Source organism: Oenanthe melanoleuca, chromosome Z (assembly GCF_029582105.1).
Source record: "Oenanthe melanoleuca isolate GR-GAL-2019-014 chromosome Z, OMel1.0, whole genome shotgun sequence".
Classification (NCBI taxonomy): domain Eukaryota; kingdom Metazoa; phylum Chordata; class Aves; order Passeriformes; family Muscicapidae; genus Oenanthe; species Oenanthe melanoleuca.
This window is the reverse complement of record NC_079362.1, coordinates 32898321-32913639: the sequence shown is the minus strand read 5'-3', so window position 1 is coordinate 32913639 and position 15319 is coordinate 32898321. Positions and strand designations below refer to the sequence as shown.

At 41.9% G+C, this 15319-nt stretch overlaps 1 protein-coding gene across 1 annotated transcript; it reads left to right on the top strand.

Annotated features, from left to right (window-relative positions):
- Positions 1-30: 30 nt before the first annotated feature.
- On the top strand, positions 31-12440 carry FNTA (farnesyltransferase, CAAX box, alpha). Its single transcript, XM_056514562.1, has 10 exons — positions 31-169; positions 3260-3554; positions 4231-4316; positions 4861-4975; positions 5818-5922; positions 6596-6722; positions 7048-7196; positions 9501-9563; positions 10070-10241; positions 11732-12440. The coding sequence occupies exons 1-10, from the start codon at positions 31-33 to the stop codon at positions 11861-11863; spliced, it is 1383 nt and encodes a 460-aa protein (XP_056370537.1). The 3' UTR covers positions 11864-12440.
- The last annotated feature ends 2879 nt before the right edge of the window (positions 12441-15319 follow it).

Below are 15319 nucleotides of genomic sequence, written 5' to 3'. Positions count from 1 at the left end.
CATGAAGCCAGCGGGCAGTGAGAAAGAGAAATGCGTCAGCAGCTGGGAAGCCCCGAGGAGCCGGGAGAGCGCTCGCCGAGGGAGCGCATCCCTCGTCCCTGCGGCAGGTATCCCGCAGCCGAGACCGTGCCTGGCTTCCAGCCTTGCCGAGGCATCCCCACCGGGCCGCGTGTGACCAGGGAACGGTCCTGCTGCCCGTTCGGACATTCCTGAAGCTGGGAAACGCTCTGTGCACCTCTTGCTCTTTGTAGGTGTTTACTCCAAAAAACCTGTTTCTACTGGCTTATAGCAGAGACCGTACCTACCCACCTGAGAGAGACTTGGGAACCACTCATTCTTGTAGATGTAATTCGTATATCGGTACACATTTGTATTAACACCTGCACAGTTCTCCATAGCTACTTGTATTTATACACAAACACTTGAAAGTGAGGTATCTACTGTTTCTAACCCAGACATTGCAGGCAGGGGTGCTTGCAAGGGGCTTGTTACCTGAGGGAGTGGAGGAAGGAAGAATTCCCAAGGAGGCAGAGGGGACACCTGTGCCTCAACTGAAATGCATGACTGATGAAAACTGTAGAAATGCTATGCACACAGCTCATCTCCTTACTCTGGGTGTGTAATGCTGGCAGCCTTCCTGAGAGGATCAGAAGGGTACCCAGCAGGCAACCTGAATCCAGCCCCTGCAGCAGTGACCATGACCCTTGCCACACTGAGTCTGTCCCCTTTCCACTACAGCTATTCTTGCCAGTATCCCCTTTGGAGCAACACCCACCTCTGATTGCACAGACTGCACCAGAGAGCTCCAATTTCTCTCTGAACGACCAGTCTCCTCCTAAGATGAAAACTGGCAACTGATTCTACAATGCTGGGACATACAGATTTACTTATGCTCCAGTCTTTGCTCAGTGATTAATCCCAGCTCATGTCCTAATTGTTGCTTCCTCACAAAGGTTTTAGCTGCTGGAGTCATATTTTTAAGCAGAAGCTTTCAGGCTGGGTTTTAATATTATCTTTGAAGTGTGTTTACAGATATTCAACCCAGAAACATGAAGGATCTCCACTCACTCTAAGTCATGAGGAATGCAGCAAGAATCTCCAAGTGTTATTTTGCAAAGCAGATTCATGCAAAAGCAGAATCCTGCTTTTGCAGGCCTAATTCAGAGTGCCTAGAGGCTGCAAGGACTGAAGTTAGCATGGCACAATGAGTGTGTAGTTCAGTAAATTAAATTGAGTGGTTGGAAATGGATCAGAGACCTTCTATGATTTGTGGAAGGACTTCTTGTGATCCCACTGGATTTGGATCCGGCCCGTAATTTTAAACTTAGTTATATTCCTGGCTTTTATATTTCCTTAGCTGGCAGACTCCTAAATTGCTCTCATGAGGACAAAACGTAATTCTAAAATGATTCAGCTTCCTTCAGCGGGCTTGACTTTTTTCAGTTACTGTCCCTCAAACCTTTAGAAGCAGTCCACAGCTACAACAACCCACAGTTTCAGACTGAAAATGCAGAAGTGAGTCCTGAGGGCAGCCCTGAAGGATAGCTGTATGATCTGCTATCCATCCCATGCCATAAGCAAGCTATTCTTCAACCAGCTCGATCCAGTGGCTGGCATCGGAGAGGCTCACTTTTGTTCCTTGTCCTGTTATGCCACTCTGAGGAAATAAGCTCTTATTGCAGGATCTGGCTTGTCTGTAATCCAGTTAAATAGCTGGTAAAGATGATACCAATATAAGCAGTGACAGGGCCAGATCACGACGTAGGAATTCTGGATGAAAATGACCCAAAAGCCCCACAACTGTTGCTCAAATAGCAGAGGTAATAAACCAGATTTCTTAAAGATTTCTTTTTAAACCGGATTTCTTTTCCATGTGTCTCATGGTGCCCCCTGTCCGCGGAGAGCTGTTGGTATCTAACAAACTCACAATGCAACTTGTCTTTCCATGGGTCAGGAACAGCAGCTTTCCTTTCTGCTCTGTCTCTTACAAACAGAATTTTTTGCATTTGAGGTTTCTCTCATTCATATGTACACATTTCCTCTGATCTCTTTTTAATACACTTTGTTTCTTTTTATGCCTTTGTTCTTCATCTCTTTTTTTATTATTCTGCATTTTAGAATATTTTTCTTTCACTTAAGTCTTGCTGGGTATCCTCTCTGTCTCTAGATACGCCCATTTCCTTTCTATTGTATTCATAGTCCTGTTATTCAGAGTAGCCTTTCAGTAGATTTCTCTGGTTTTTATCCTCCATTACATTAGTATAGTCTATATTACTGCAACACCCAAAAGCAGCAACCACACTATGCACTCCAGAGTCACTGTACGAACATCCAGGCAGGAACAAATGAAGTCCTCAGAATAAAACAGGGCAGAAGAAAAGGCAGGGAGACAAGAGTCCAGGTGACTTCCCAAAGTAGACAAAGCTGCTCAGTGACACAAGAACCATACGTGGGCCTCATTCTTCCTTGTCCTGGATCTTGTGTCTCGATTTGTGGCTGTGCATTTGCACTCCCTCACAGTCGCTATGGCACCATTCTTCTTTCTACAAAAATCACTGTAAAACACATGACACACACAACCACCCTTTCAAACTGAGCAGCTCAAAATTAAAGACTTTAACCATTTCCCATCTCCCTGAGAAAACAGTACAGATGCAGGTGTATGCACAGCCTTTGCTACTGCACATGCTCCGCCTATCTTCAATCCTCTCCATGCATCTCAAAATGCCCCAGATTACAAACCCTACACTGGATCAGCTGCTCTCTCTCACCACCATTTTCAGCTCAGCTACTTTGCCCTGCTGACCATCACCACATCAGGGGATCACAGAATCATTTAGGTTGGAAAACACCTCTGAGATCATCGTGTCCAACCTATGGCAGAACACCATCTTGTCAGCCAGACCATGGCCCAGTCAATCACCTTTTCTGTCAAGAAATTCCTCCTGATGTCCACCCTGAACCTCTCCGGTGCAATTTGAGACTGTGGATGGTTGTCTGGGAGAAGAGGCGGATTCCCACCTCCTTTCAGGGTAGTTGAAGTGATACGGTCACCCCTGAGCCTCCTTTTCTCCAGGCAATGCAACCCCAGCTCCTGGCTGCCTTCTCCAACTTCACCCGCTCATTAGAAGCGGCTGTTTCAAAACCTCCTCCAGCTTCACCTGGAGTGACCAGATTCCTCTCCCTTGTCCTGCCAGACTGCCTGAAGCTACGATGGCGCCCCGCGTGTTTTTCCTCCCCCGTGTGAACTCTCCGTGAGGAAACCGTGGGGCGGGAGCTCCCCGGGCAGCTCCCCGGCCCGCCGCCGCGCCACACGCCCTCCGCGCCAGGGGCGGCGCTGTGGAGCCGCGCTCGCTCCGCCCCGCCCCGCCTTGCTGGGCGGCGGGGCCCGGAAGCGGCGGCGGAGCCATGGCGGCGGACGGGAGGGCGGCGGCGGCGGCGGAGCTGCAGCCGGAGGGGGACGCGGAGGGCGGCAGCAGCGAGCCGGAGGGCGGCTTCGGGCAGCTGCTGGAGGAGGAGGAGGATGCGGAAGATGCCGGCTACGTGCTGTACAGGTAGGGCCGCGGCGGCGCGGTCCCCCGGGGCCGGCCGGACCCTCGCGGCGCAGCACGGGGTGGGGGCGCGGAGTGGCGGAGCTGGGGCCGGGGGAGTGGGGAGCTTCTGGGAGGGGCAGCGACGCCTTCACTAAACCGAGTTGCTCAAGCTTATCCAACATGGCCTTGAACGCTGTCAGAGCTGGTGCCATACACACCCTCTCTGGGCAGCCTGGCCCAGTCTGTCACCACCTGTACAGTCAAAGAATTTCTTCCTAATGTCTAACCTAAACCTCCCCTCTCTCAGTTTGCACCCGTTACTCCTTGTCCCATCATAACAGTTTCTGACGGAAAATCCTATCCAGCTTCCCAGTAGGCCCCTTTAGATACTGGAAGGCTGCTCTGAGGTATCCACAAAGCCTTCTCTGCTCCAGGCTGGACAGCCCCAGCTGTCCCAGTTTGTCTTTGTAAGGGTGCTCCAGTCCTCTTTTCAACATCGTGGCTCTACTCTGGACTTGCTCCACCAGTTCCATGTCCTTCTTATTTGCTGGTCTGTATTACAGACAATAACGTAGCTAAAACAGTAGGGACTGTTCAAAGCAATGATGTGTTACTGGACAGGTTTGTGCTTTTTATGGTTTGAGTAGCATTTTGTGCTTTTTAGAAACATTGAAAACACAAAAACATGTATTTACAGGGACAGGAAGGAATGGGCTGATATTGAACCTGTTCCTCAAAATGATGGGCCAAATCCTGTTGTTCAGATCATCTACAGTGAAAAATGTAAGTCTTAAATATATTCTGCCCTTAGCCATTGTTAAAACAAGACTTCATGTTTTGGATAACATTTTCTAGAGTGATACTGTGAAGAAATTAATTTAATTATTTTACGGTGCTTGTGTGTGGTGTTTTCACCAAGCATCTCTGAAGTTGAATCTTCACCTGAGGTGTTAATAGCCAAACTTCTCCTTTAAAATCCTATGGCTATAGGTTATATAGCAGACAGTGTCACATGGCATTTCCAGCCCACAGGTGGAAGCAAAACATGAAGTTCTTGCAGCTGGTGAAGTAGTGCAAGTAAGCAGCACAGGCCATTTATGATTGTTTTGACTGTTCTTCTGATGATGTATTTCTAACATACTTGTGCAGCTTTAGCTGGTGTGCTAATATCACACACAGGTCTCAGCTGAAAATGCTTGTCAGATCAATAGGTATCTATCATTTTACAGAGGTATATTGATAGCACAGAAAATAGGAAGCAAGTTCAAAGGATCATTAACCTTTCCCCCTATTCAGGCCACTGGCTAAGATGCTATTCTTTATTTAGTCCGAGATGTCTATGATTATTTCCGGGCTGTTCTGCAGCGGGATGAGAGAAGCGAAAGAGCTTTCAAGTTAACAGCAGATGCCATTGAGTTAAATGCTGCAAACTACACAGTATGGTATGTAGTAATCTTAGGATTATTTCTGTGGTCATTGAACTGCCTGCCTTTTAAGTCTTTAATGTTTTGTTAGTTGAATCAGGGCATGCCTAGTTGAATTTACAGAGAGGAGTAGAGTAGCTTTCCAGTGAGCTTCCAAAGAAGACCTTTGTTCAGTATTTCCCATGCCTGATTTTGATTCAGTGATTTTCATTCATTTGGCTTTAAGGATATTATCAGTCAAGGTCAGGGTTAGCCACAAAAAAGGCTAACCTTTTTCTGATTAAAATTAGGCCACTTACCTGATAATGTGTCCATGGCAAAATGCTGAAGATGCCCTTAGTTGACTTCAAGAAGAGGCATAAAAACATTATAGCAAATAATTTGTGTATCTACTAAATAGTGCATTTTAAAATATCTGCCACGTTACTGTATTACTTATTGTGTAGGTAATATTGAGAGTAGGGCCTTTTAACTCACAAATGCTAATAAGTACCTCTTGTATATCTTCATTCCACTAATTTCTAGGAAGTCAGAAAGTTTACATTGTTTCAAGCACAGGAGTCTTAGTTTCTGTGACAGAAAACTAGCATGGGTGCAGGTTAATTTGAGTATGACTGTTACAACCTTAGATAATGGACTGTTGCCACCAGCCATATTCTAGTTCTCCACTGTTCGGTAATTGAATGCCCTTTAACGTCACTAGATATGTGGTTCAGGATTCTGCATTCGTTTTAGCTTTTTGCACAGTTTTTAGCTCAATATCATTTAGAAGAACTGTGAAAAAAATGTGATTCTGTGTTCTTCTCTGTGAATTTTAGGAAATTCCTTTTGCAGTGTTTAAATGCTTGACTTTTATATAGGCATTTCCGGAGAGTCCTCCTGCAGTCTTTGGGAAAGGATCTGCATGAGGAACTTAAGTACATTACAGCTATCATTGAAGATCAGCCAAAGAACTACCAAGTCTGGTAAAATCAAGCCTTCTTTTCTGTTCTTACTGTTTTTGCAGATAATATTCGTTTCATAAATTGTCCAGTTGCGGTGGAGGAGTTACATGGAGTTGCATCATGTCAAAGTTTCTTTCAGATATTTGTTCTAAGCATACAATTATGACATGCTAAACAGGTCTTGTTTTTTATTAATTTCAATTTTTAGACTGCCAAAATTAGTCTGACAGGTTAAAAAAAAAAAATACTTGTGCAAAGGCAACCAAGAAGACAAATAGAAATTAGTATTTTTTCTCTTATTGTGTTTTGTAGTTTCCCGGCCTGTTGTTGGTTTTTTCCCAAAATGAATGGGAATAGGCAAAAGAGCAGTATTACTATTGCTAGAGAAATTATGTAGAACTAGAAACTTTATTCTGCTGAAGGCTTTGACCATGAGTGTGGAAGTATATTGTTTCAGGTGACCATTACTTGTCTAAAATGTGATGATTGGCCATTGTGTTGTGTGTGGTTAAAATTTTTCGTACTATAAATATGCATCATGCATTTCTCAGAGCCAAGTGAAATATTCTGGTATGCTACATTTGAAGTGTTTAACTAGTGAGGGTTTTTCCTGAGTGGTGTACTTGATATAAGCTACTTTCATATAGATCACACACTCACAAACAAATTTAGACTTTGTTCCTCTCATCATTAGGCATCACAGACGGGTGCTGGTTGAGTGGCTGCAGGATCCATCCCGAGAGCTTGAGTTCATAGCTGACATTCTTAATCAAGATGCCAAAAATTACCATGCCTGGCAACACAGACAGTGGGTTATTCAGGTATTGTATCCACAGAATTCTTGATTCATTAAATAACCTGCAGTTTAAATGTGTGGCAGAACTTGCCTTTTAGGAAATGAGTTAAAAAATTGGATCGTTGCCTACTTACTGTTGTGTGTGTAAATTTAATGATGAGCTAATAGCATTGTGTACCACTGAATGGTGTAGCATGTTCTGTCTAGTTCACCCGTACTTATTTTCCTTTGAACTTTCTATTGATTTCTTCAAAAAAGGCTCTATCTGGTGTTCAGATAACTTAGGAACAAGAATGGATTTTAAAAAATAAAAATTTTTGATTGTGATACTCTCTCTTCCCTTTCTGTAGGAGTTCAAATTATGGGACAATGAACTGGACTACGTAGACCAGCTTTTGAGAGAAGATGTGAGAAACAACTCTGTTTGGAACCAACGGCACTTTGTCATTTTCAACACCACTGGCTACGATGACCCTGCAGTCCTAGACAGAGAAGTCCGGTTAGTAATGCTCTTCAGACTCATGTTAAGCAGTCTCCATTACATGAAAGCAATGGAATACTTTCACAGTCCTTGTGAGCTTTGTTTCCAGATTTTTATTCACTTCTTGGACTAACACTCATGGTTAGCAAATCAAGTGTTAGACTGAAGCAAGCTCTGCATACCCTGTGCAAGCTATCATGAGTCTGTTTTCCTGACCTTCTCTTTATTGTGCAAACAAAACTTTGGAGTTTATGGTGAACTAGTTATAGTGGGACAAGCTACAGAAAATCTGTGACACTGTTGTGCTGTTCATTAGTATTCCACTCCTAGAAAGTCTGAGAAGAGACGCATTCTTCAGCTCTGGTGCCTGGAGCATCTCCCCCTTCTTCCTTCATCACTGACCTTAGTGTCTGCAGCATTGTTCCTCTTGTGTTGTTCTCACTCTGCTCTTCTCTGGCCACATTGGAAGAAGCTTCTGACAGCTTCTCCCAGAAGCCACACAGAAGTTCCCCCAACCCCTTGCTACCAGAAAACATGCAAACCCAGTACAGTAACATGGATATGGATTGTAGGAAGAGGAGTTGCCTTTTGTGAGGAATTTGATGCAGCTGGAAAAAGAAAGCTTTCAGGAGTATGTGGTTTGCACAAAGAGAGCTACTGTGAGATGGCTAGTTTTCAGTAGAAAGAGTTCTGTGCTCACTGTTTCTAGGTTGCAGGTTTGTAACTGAAGAGAAACTGGGCAAGAGAAGCTTCTTCATATTGTTTTCACATCCCAGACTGCTGATTAGGGTTGCTGGTTATGAGAAGATATTTGTCAAAAGTGAAGAAGAAATTAAAGTATTGCGATTTTTTTAATAGAGTTATTTTTCAGAAGAAAGACTGAATCTCTGAATAGGTCTTTTGGTACATTATTCATAGAGGATCCCAGCCCTCACCATCTTCCACATAACCTTCCTGTAGATCAGTAAATCTAAAACATTTCCATGACTTCGACTTGGATATCTTTAACTTTTTCTCTTCAGAATTTAGATTGTACATCCTCCCTTGATCTTCTCAAGATAATTTGGTACCGTCTTAAGAACCAGACTGGCTAAGATTAAGACTTCCCAGATGTTATTATAGAACTGCTTGTTGGTTTATAAACTCGGTCTTTGTCATAGTGTCTGCAGAATGTTAAAAGAGTTACAATTGTGGGTATTTTTTTTAGTACTCCTGATATAACTTTTTATTAGTATCTGCAGCCTCTGAAAATCATTGGAATGCCTGGTTATTCTGGGAAAATCCAGATGATAAATCTGTTTTGTGTAGATGAAATGTGGCTTTGTGTCTGTATCGGAGGTGCCTTTTGCTGTTTTGCTTTTACAGCAGTTGCCTCACTGCTGCTTTCACAGAAATGCTGCAGAAGGCTGTGTGAGCTGAAAGCTCAAGCTCTGCCGTTCTGTGGGTTTAGTTGAGTGCAGCCTCATGAAAAATGTTCTGCAAATAGGTACAGAGCATACAACTTGCAGTCATATTAAGAGAGCTCAGTTACTCTGGCCATTTTCAGCACCTTGCCATTTCGGAGCATCAAGGTACAAGTTTCTCCTTTAGCATACCAGTGATGCCAGGAGAGGCTACCTGGAACAGAGGCTAGACAGCGTTAAAGGAATAAAGTAGATATTTATTAAAAGGCTTTCAAGGGATATGTCTTGGGCAGTACAAGAGCCCAGCTGAGGCTCTACCCAAGACAGATGGCGTATCACAAGTTTTCACACTTTTATAAGTTTTGGTCCATTTACATACAGGGGTTAATTATCCAATTACAGCTTCAGGTTATGAAGTCCCATTCTCCCAGTTTGCTCTCCTCAGTCCACTGTTGTTTGCACTTTTTGGGCCTGAAGCTGTGACTGTGTCCTTGGTTCTCAGGCTGGAAAAGAATTGTTTTGTCCAACTAAACTGTGAACAGAATTTACTAACATTTGATATGAAGTTCAGAGTTACATACTAATGCAGTACAGAATTTGGAAAATATGAAAGCTAAAACTTAAGAGACCAAGAGAGCATACTATGTTGTTTCTCAGTGGATTTGCTAATAATTTTGCGAACTGATTCATTATTTTATAAAGTCCAGCAAACTGAACACTTAAAACATAGTATCTTGCCTCTTTGAGACTCTTGGTGATTATATTGTGAGCCATTTTTTATCTACCCAAGTAAGATGATCTGCAAAAAGGGTGTAGTATAGGCTAGAGAGATGCATTGGGAAGCTTCTAATCACATTCAGGTAATTTCTAACTGCATTGATATTGGTTGCATTCATGACCTATTATCTTTTACTTTCAGGTACACTCTTGAGATGATCACCGCAGTGCCACATAATGAGAGTGCTTGGAACTACTTAAAAGGGTGAGGAGTATTTCTCCATGAGGCAAAGAGAATATCTGTGGAAGATGTCTGATGCCTACTGCTTAATTGAAAAGAACTTTTTGCTTTTTGTTCTAGTGTAGTGTGCTTAAGCAGGCAGGCAGATACTGTCACAAGGTGTTATTCTATTCTACCCTAATTTCTCTGTAACTTTTTACTAAGCTTCTGGCCCTGTAGTTCTTGTGGAAGGACTACAGATACTTCCTATGCTTTTAAAAATTTGACCTGTAATATTAGTGTGTTAAAAACATAGATAGGAAATAATGAGCATGCTTTCAGTCTAATTTCTGTTCAGTTGAACAAAAACTATACCACCTTACTTCAACATGAGGCTGTACTAGTGCTGCATGCTGCTTACTTTCTGACTTAATTGTATTTGCAAACTGATTTCAAAGCTAATCTCTAAGTAAAGGAATCATAACAAAAATGCAATTACTTACACCAGATTTCCCATCATTATGTGTCAAGCCTATTAACCTCTCTTCTAGGATTCTACAGGATCGTGGTCTTTCTAAATATCCAAATCTGCTGGAAGAGCTTTTGAATTTACAGCCCAGTCACAGTTCACCCTATCTGATTGCCTTTCTTGTGGACATATATGAAGATATGCTAGAAAACCAGTGTGATAACAAGGAAGAAACACTGAACAAGGCATTGGAGGTATGTTTTTTGGGAGCTTGGTTTTTCTTCTCAGGGATGCTGTCTATTCCTCTCTGATTTTATAGCTTGACAAAATGAGATTAATTTTCATAAATAGGACATCTTACTTGTTAACCATGAGAAGTCTATGAAGAGCTTAACACAAAAACCAGACAAGCACAAAGATCTCATTAATTTAAATATAAAAAATAACTTGACAGTTATTAAATTACTCTTAAATTTTCTTCACCTGGTACTGAAGGAAGGTCTCCAATACTACCTGCAGAAGAAAGATTTTTGAACAATTGAGGAGTTAACTTTGTAGCATTAATTCACTCTCTTCTCTGTAGGTTAATGATTTTTTTCTCAGAATATCCATGTCCAAACAACCTCAATTGAGCCCCCTTGGTCCTTCTTAGCTCTTTCTAAGAAAGTTGACAGAATTAGCTTGTGGCCAGCAGGCACTGGGGTATCAGTAAAAAATGCCAGGCACTACTTCCTGCAGAGCATAAATTACTTTTGGCAATGTTGTGTATCTCCCAGAGCTTCATACTTGGCTGCTCCTTGGTGCAGTTTGTAGTGCAGTTTATACAAGAACACTTCCCATTCACTGTGGGACTGACTGGAACTTGATGTAATTAGAGCTGCAGTTTTGCCCGGAATCTTTGTGTTCCAACATTGTTCTTTCCCAGCACTTTTCCATTGTTGTGTTCCAGGACCAGATTGTAAATAAGTCCAGTTGTACCTCCTGGATTCATGTCCCCTTTTTACTATTTCACTGATTTTGACTTCTCTGTTTAGGCTTTAAAGCTCTTAATTTCTTAACTCCACTGAGTAAGGCAATGTCATCTGCATAATAAAAGGGAATTTGCTGAAACATTTTTAGTGTTCGTACTATCAGCTTGTCCTGTAAGTAGTATTGACTTCTACTGTGCTGCTTGCCCAGGCAAAAATTTAAAAAGTCCCAAACATGTAGAAGTATCTGCACCAACTCTTAATGCTTAATGTAGCATGAGAGAAGGTTACCGACTTGCATGAAGAACATTTTTGGCACAGTCTGCTGAGGAAAAAAACAGAAATAAAAGATCTCCTGTCAGTCCACTGAGAGTACTAAAGTTACGAGAGCAGGATGATCCTCCAGCATTTGGAATTAAGTGGTTTACAGCCTGTTGGATGACTTCAAGGTTCTCAGGAAGTATACTGTGCTCTACTACAGGGTGCATAAGGCTGGCATGGATAATGAGTGGTAGGCATGGAAATGAGTCAAAGGGAGGCTTCTACAACTGAAATGGGGCTGGAGGGATTTTTGTGCAGTGCCAGATTGGTTGGCTACAACTGGGGTTGTCATCAGTTTGATGTCATTAAACAGTTAGAAATCCCATGAATAAAACAAATGTTGCACAGAAACGTATTTGTAATACAGCCTGAAATATATGTTGTGTGCATTTCAGAGTTAAGGATTCTGTAAGCTTTTTGGTTTAACACTCCAGTCTCTCATTTTTCTTTCATAGTTGTGTGAAATTCTGGCTAAAGAAAAAGACACCATCCGAAAAGAGTACTGGAGATACATTGGAAGGTCCCTTAAGAGCAAGCACAGTTCAGGCACTGAACAGAGCAGCACACTGACGGATAAAGAGCAGTAACTGAAGATGGAAGAAAACAGTGTTAAGCTTTCAAGCTGTTCTAAAGCTGTACTAAGTAGGGTCATCAACAAGTTTGAAGTCCATTTGTAGGTATTGCAATGAAAGAGGAATGCAGACTGCTGTTTAGTCCTGAGTTGCTTCTGCTACTGGTGATAGCTCTAGGTGCAGTCAAGAAATGTACTAAGGCTTAATTATTGAAATGTACCGAGTAAAGGTTTCAGTTCCTAACTAAAAATACATAAAGCTCTACCTATTATATCGGCAGTGCTCAGTTAATCAAGGTTGGTCTTGATCTGAGAGGTTTTTTCCAACATAAGTTACTCTATGATTCTGTGAAGCACTAAAATAATTTATCATGTCCTGGCTTACCGACTTGTGGTTCCTAACACTCTCATCACATGCTGCAGTAGTGACTGCAGGTAACTCAGCTATATGGGGATATAAAACAACCTGGTTAGTGCAAGTAGGCATCTCAGCTGTTGTCTTATATGGGAGCAGCTGTGTGTCACTGTCAGCCTATGCTGTTGTATGCAATTAACACCAAGTGTAATTTTGTAATAAAAATAGATAACTTAGAGCATTTGTCTGAATTTTTTAATGTGTTTCTTTTGGTCCTTGTAAGTGCATAGTTTGTTCTTTTCAGATACTAATAGAGGTAAAATATCCCCTTGTATTGTGGGATACTGGTGAAAGCCAGGGGAAAAGCAGCTTGGATTTTCTCAGGCTTTCACCAGTATCCTACATTGTATAAGTATTGGATTCTGTTTCATTGAGATGTCTTTTGCACTGGAGTATTCATATCCCAGAAACTTTCAGTATACTTGATATATTCAGTGGAGCCCTGAATTCTTACCTGCACAGACAGGAAAAATGCTTTGAGAACCCTGGGGGATATGTATACCTGCAGCAGAAAACTGCATTTACCCTGTTTTCAGTATATGGCTATTGTAAACTGTGTTCTTATGGAGTGCTTGCCTAATATGAAATATTTTATTGGAAATGATTATAGAGGGAACAAACAAATACTGGTGTTTATTCCAAAATTTGCAGTCTTTCTGACACTAAACATTAAAGGTGTTACTGTGATTAAGCAATAGTGGAGATTATTTTTTAATACTTGAAATTCTTTAATTCAATGCACTCTTGAAATTTAAACTCGCAAGGAGTGGAATTGATACACAAAAGCTGTGTAATTTTGTAGTGGTTTTGTTCCTTTCTCAGCAGCAGAGAAAACATTTTTGTGTTGACACATGAGCATTCAAAACAGACATGGACTTCAAACTTTTGGAGATTGGTCAACCTGGGGGGTTCTTTTTTTTTTTACATGTTTGTGAGGTTTTTACCACATTTGAAACTCCAGTACAAAGCAAAAAGTATGTTTCTAGCCCTATGAGTTGTTCCTAATTGAAACTACTAAATATGGAGTACTGAACAGCCAGGGTGTTCAAGGTCTTCAGGACAGAGTAATATATGTGCCACTATCAGTCAAGAAAGCTCAGGAAGATGGAACAATCAAATGCAATCCTTGAAATAAACATCATTAGTGAAGAGGGAACAGAATTTTTCCTATGCATATGGTGTTAATACATTCTTGTATCTTTCACAAAATTCAGAGGAGACTTGGAATAAAGCAGAGTATCCTTTATAGACACTATTTCACTAATTTTCAGGAGTAAGTCATCACAAGGTAAGACTGATGAAGAGTGTCCACAGGGACAGTGTATTTTGGGCTGTAATCTCATTCACTTGTGGGCTGAGGCAAGAGCTTAGATTTAGCCATATAGACTTCCTAGTGGCAAGAATAGGTAGGATTCCTCTGACAAAACCTTTTTTTGGGGATATGGTCAACTTGTAGCCTTCTCAATCTTGAAAATTATGTCTAGAAGGAATAAGATTCTAACAGAGTTGGTAGGGTTTCATACTCGTTATGCAAGCATAGTGGTACATGGAAAGCTAATACCACTTCTGAGCTCCATTTACCAATAAGTAATCAGATTCATTTTCTTAATGGAAAACAGTACCTTCTGTTATGTACAACAAACATGTAACTGAACAAACCATGTAAATCCTAAGAAAAAAATGTGCTGGACCCTGGAGTTCTTCTTAAACAACAGGAACAAAAAAAAGCCATTGTATTGTAACAGAAGTGTTCCTTCTTTCAAATGTTTCTATTTACTGTTGTTTGGATTGCAAGGAAGCTTTCAAATTCTCTTGCAAAGGCACCTCAGTTTTGTGCTGGTCAACCATACACAGAAATACTGAGCTGTCAGAGCTGGAAAAATGATGGCTGCCCAGGCAGATTGCAAGTGCAGCTACCAAACCTTGAATTTTAATGCGTCCGAGAGAAAATGTTTCTGGTGGAAGAAAGAGCCTATAGAGAGAAGAGTCTTAGAGTAGGGAGTTAGAGATGACTTCACGTGCAGGCATTGGTACCGACCATTTGATGAGGGCAAACATCACAGTTGTTTGTCCCAATAGGTTCATCTGTAAAACAAAATTTAGTGTTGTTATGATTGTGTGTAATGATGTGACTCTTGTGTACAATTTTATTACTGAAGAGCTATACCTAAATGGAAAACTACTGATACAACTCTGTCTTGTAAATCAGTGTAACTGGAACATTCAGTGGAGTAAAGTGTGAAATCATATCCTATGCTTGCTTTCATCAGAGGCTGATATTCTTGCCTGGTGTAACTCTGTCTTACTAAGCCATTATTGACTTCCACATTTTTGTCTTTGCAAGTTAGCTGACAAAACAGTGTGCAAGTTCTTCCTAATCTATTCAGTACAAAACCACCTCTGCTTGCACAAAGTACTTCTATCAGATGCTGTCTGGTTGTGCTGAGGAAGATCAGGAGTGTGCCATTCAGCTGGACCTTCTGTAGGAACAATATTCTCCAGTAAGGAAGCAGGGAGGTTTCTAATCACTCCCTCCACGGGAAACACTTAAATCGAAGTGTTAGCTGCCAATTCATGTGGTGCTGTGGTGATGAGGGACTTACAGAGAGATGGGACACCCAAGACTGAGGGTACACACACTTATTTAGGTTTAAGTATGTGCCAAGTTGAGCTACTAGAAACTTCACCAAATTTATCAAAAACCCCATCTCAGGATGCCTGAATTCCTACATTATCTGTCTAATGAAGCTGCTCCACGAGGTGCATCTCCATCACTGTCTCTGAAGAAGCTCTGAAAACCTACATAAGCTTTCAGCTTTGGTGGATCGGAATCGTTGCCGCATCCTGCTGCTGCTGTCGCCCAGCCGAGAAGGTGGACACCGGCCACTAGATGACACTGTGACACGCACCCCCAAGCCCCTCGGCGCCGCGGATGTGCAGGGGAAGCAGCGCCCTCACCGCCGCCTCCCTGCGACGCCACTACTTTCACACCTGCTAATTAAACACGGAAGGGCAGCTGCTTGGTAATTCAATACATAGCGCCCCACAAGCATCAAG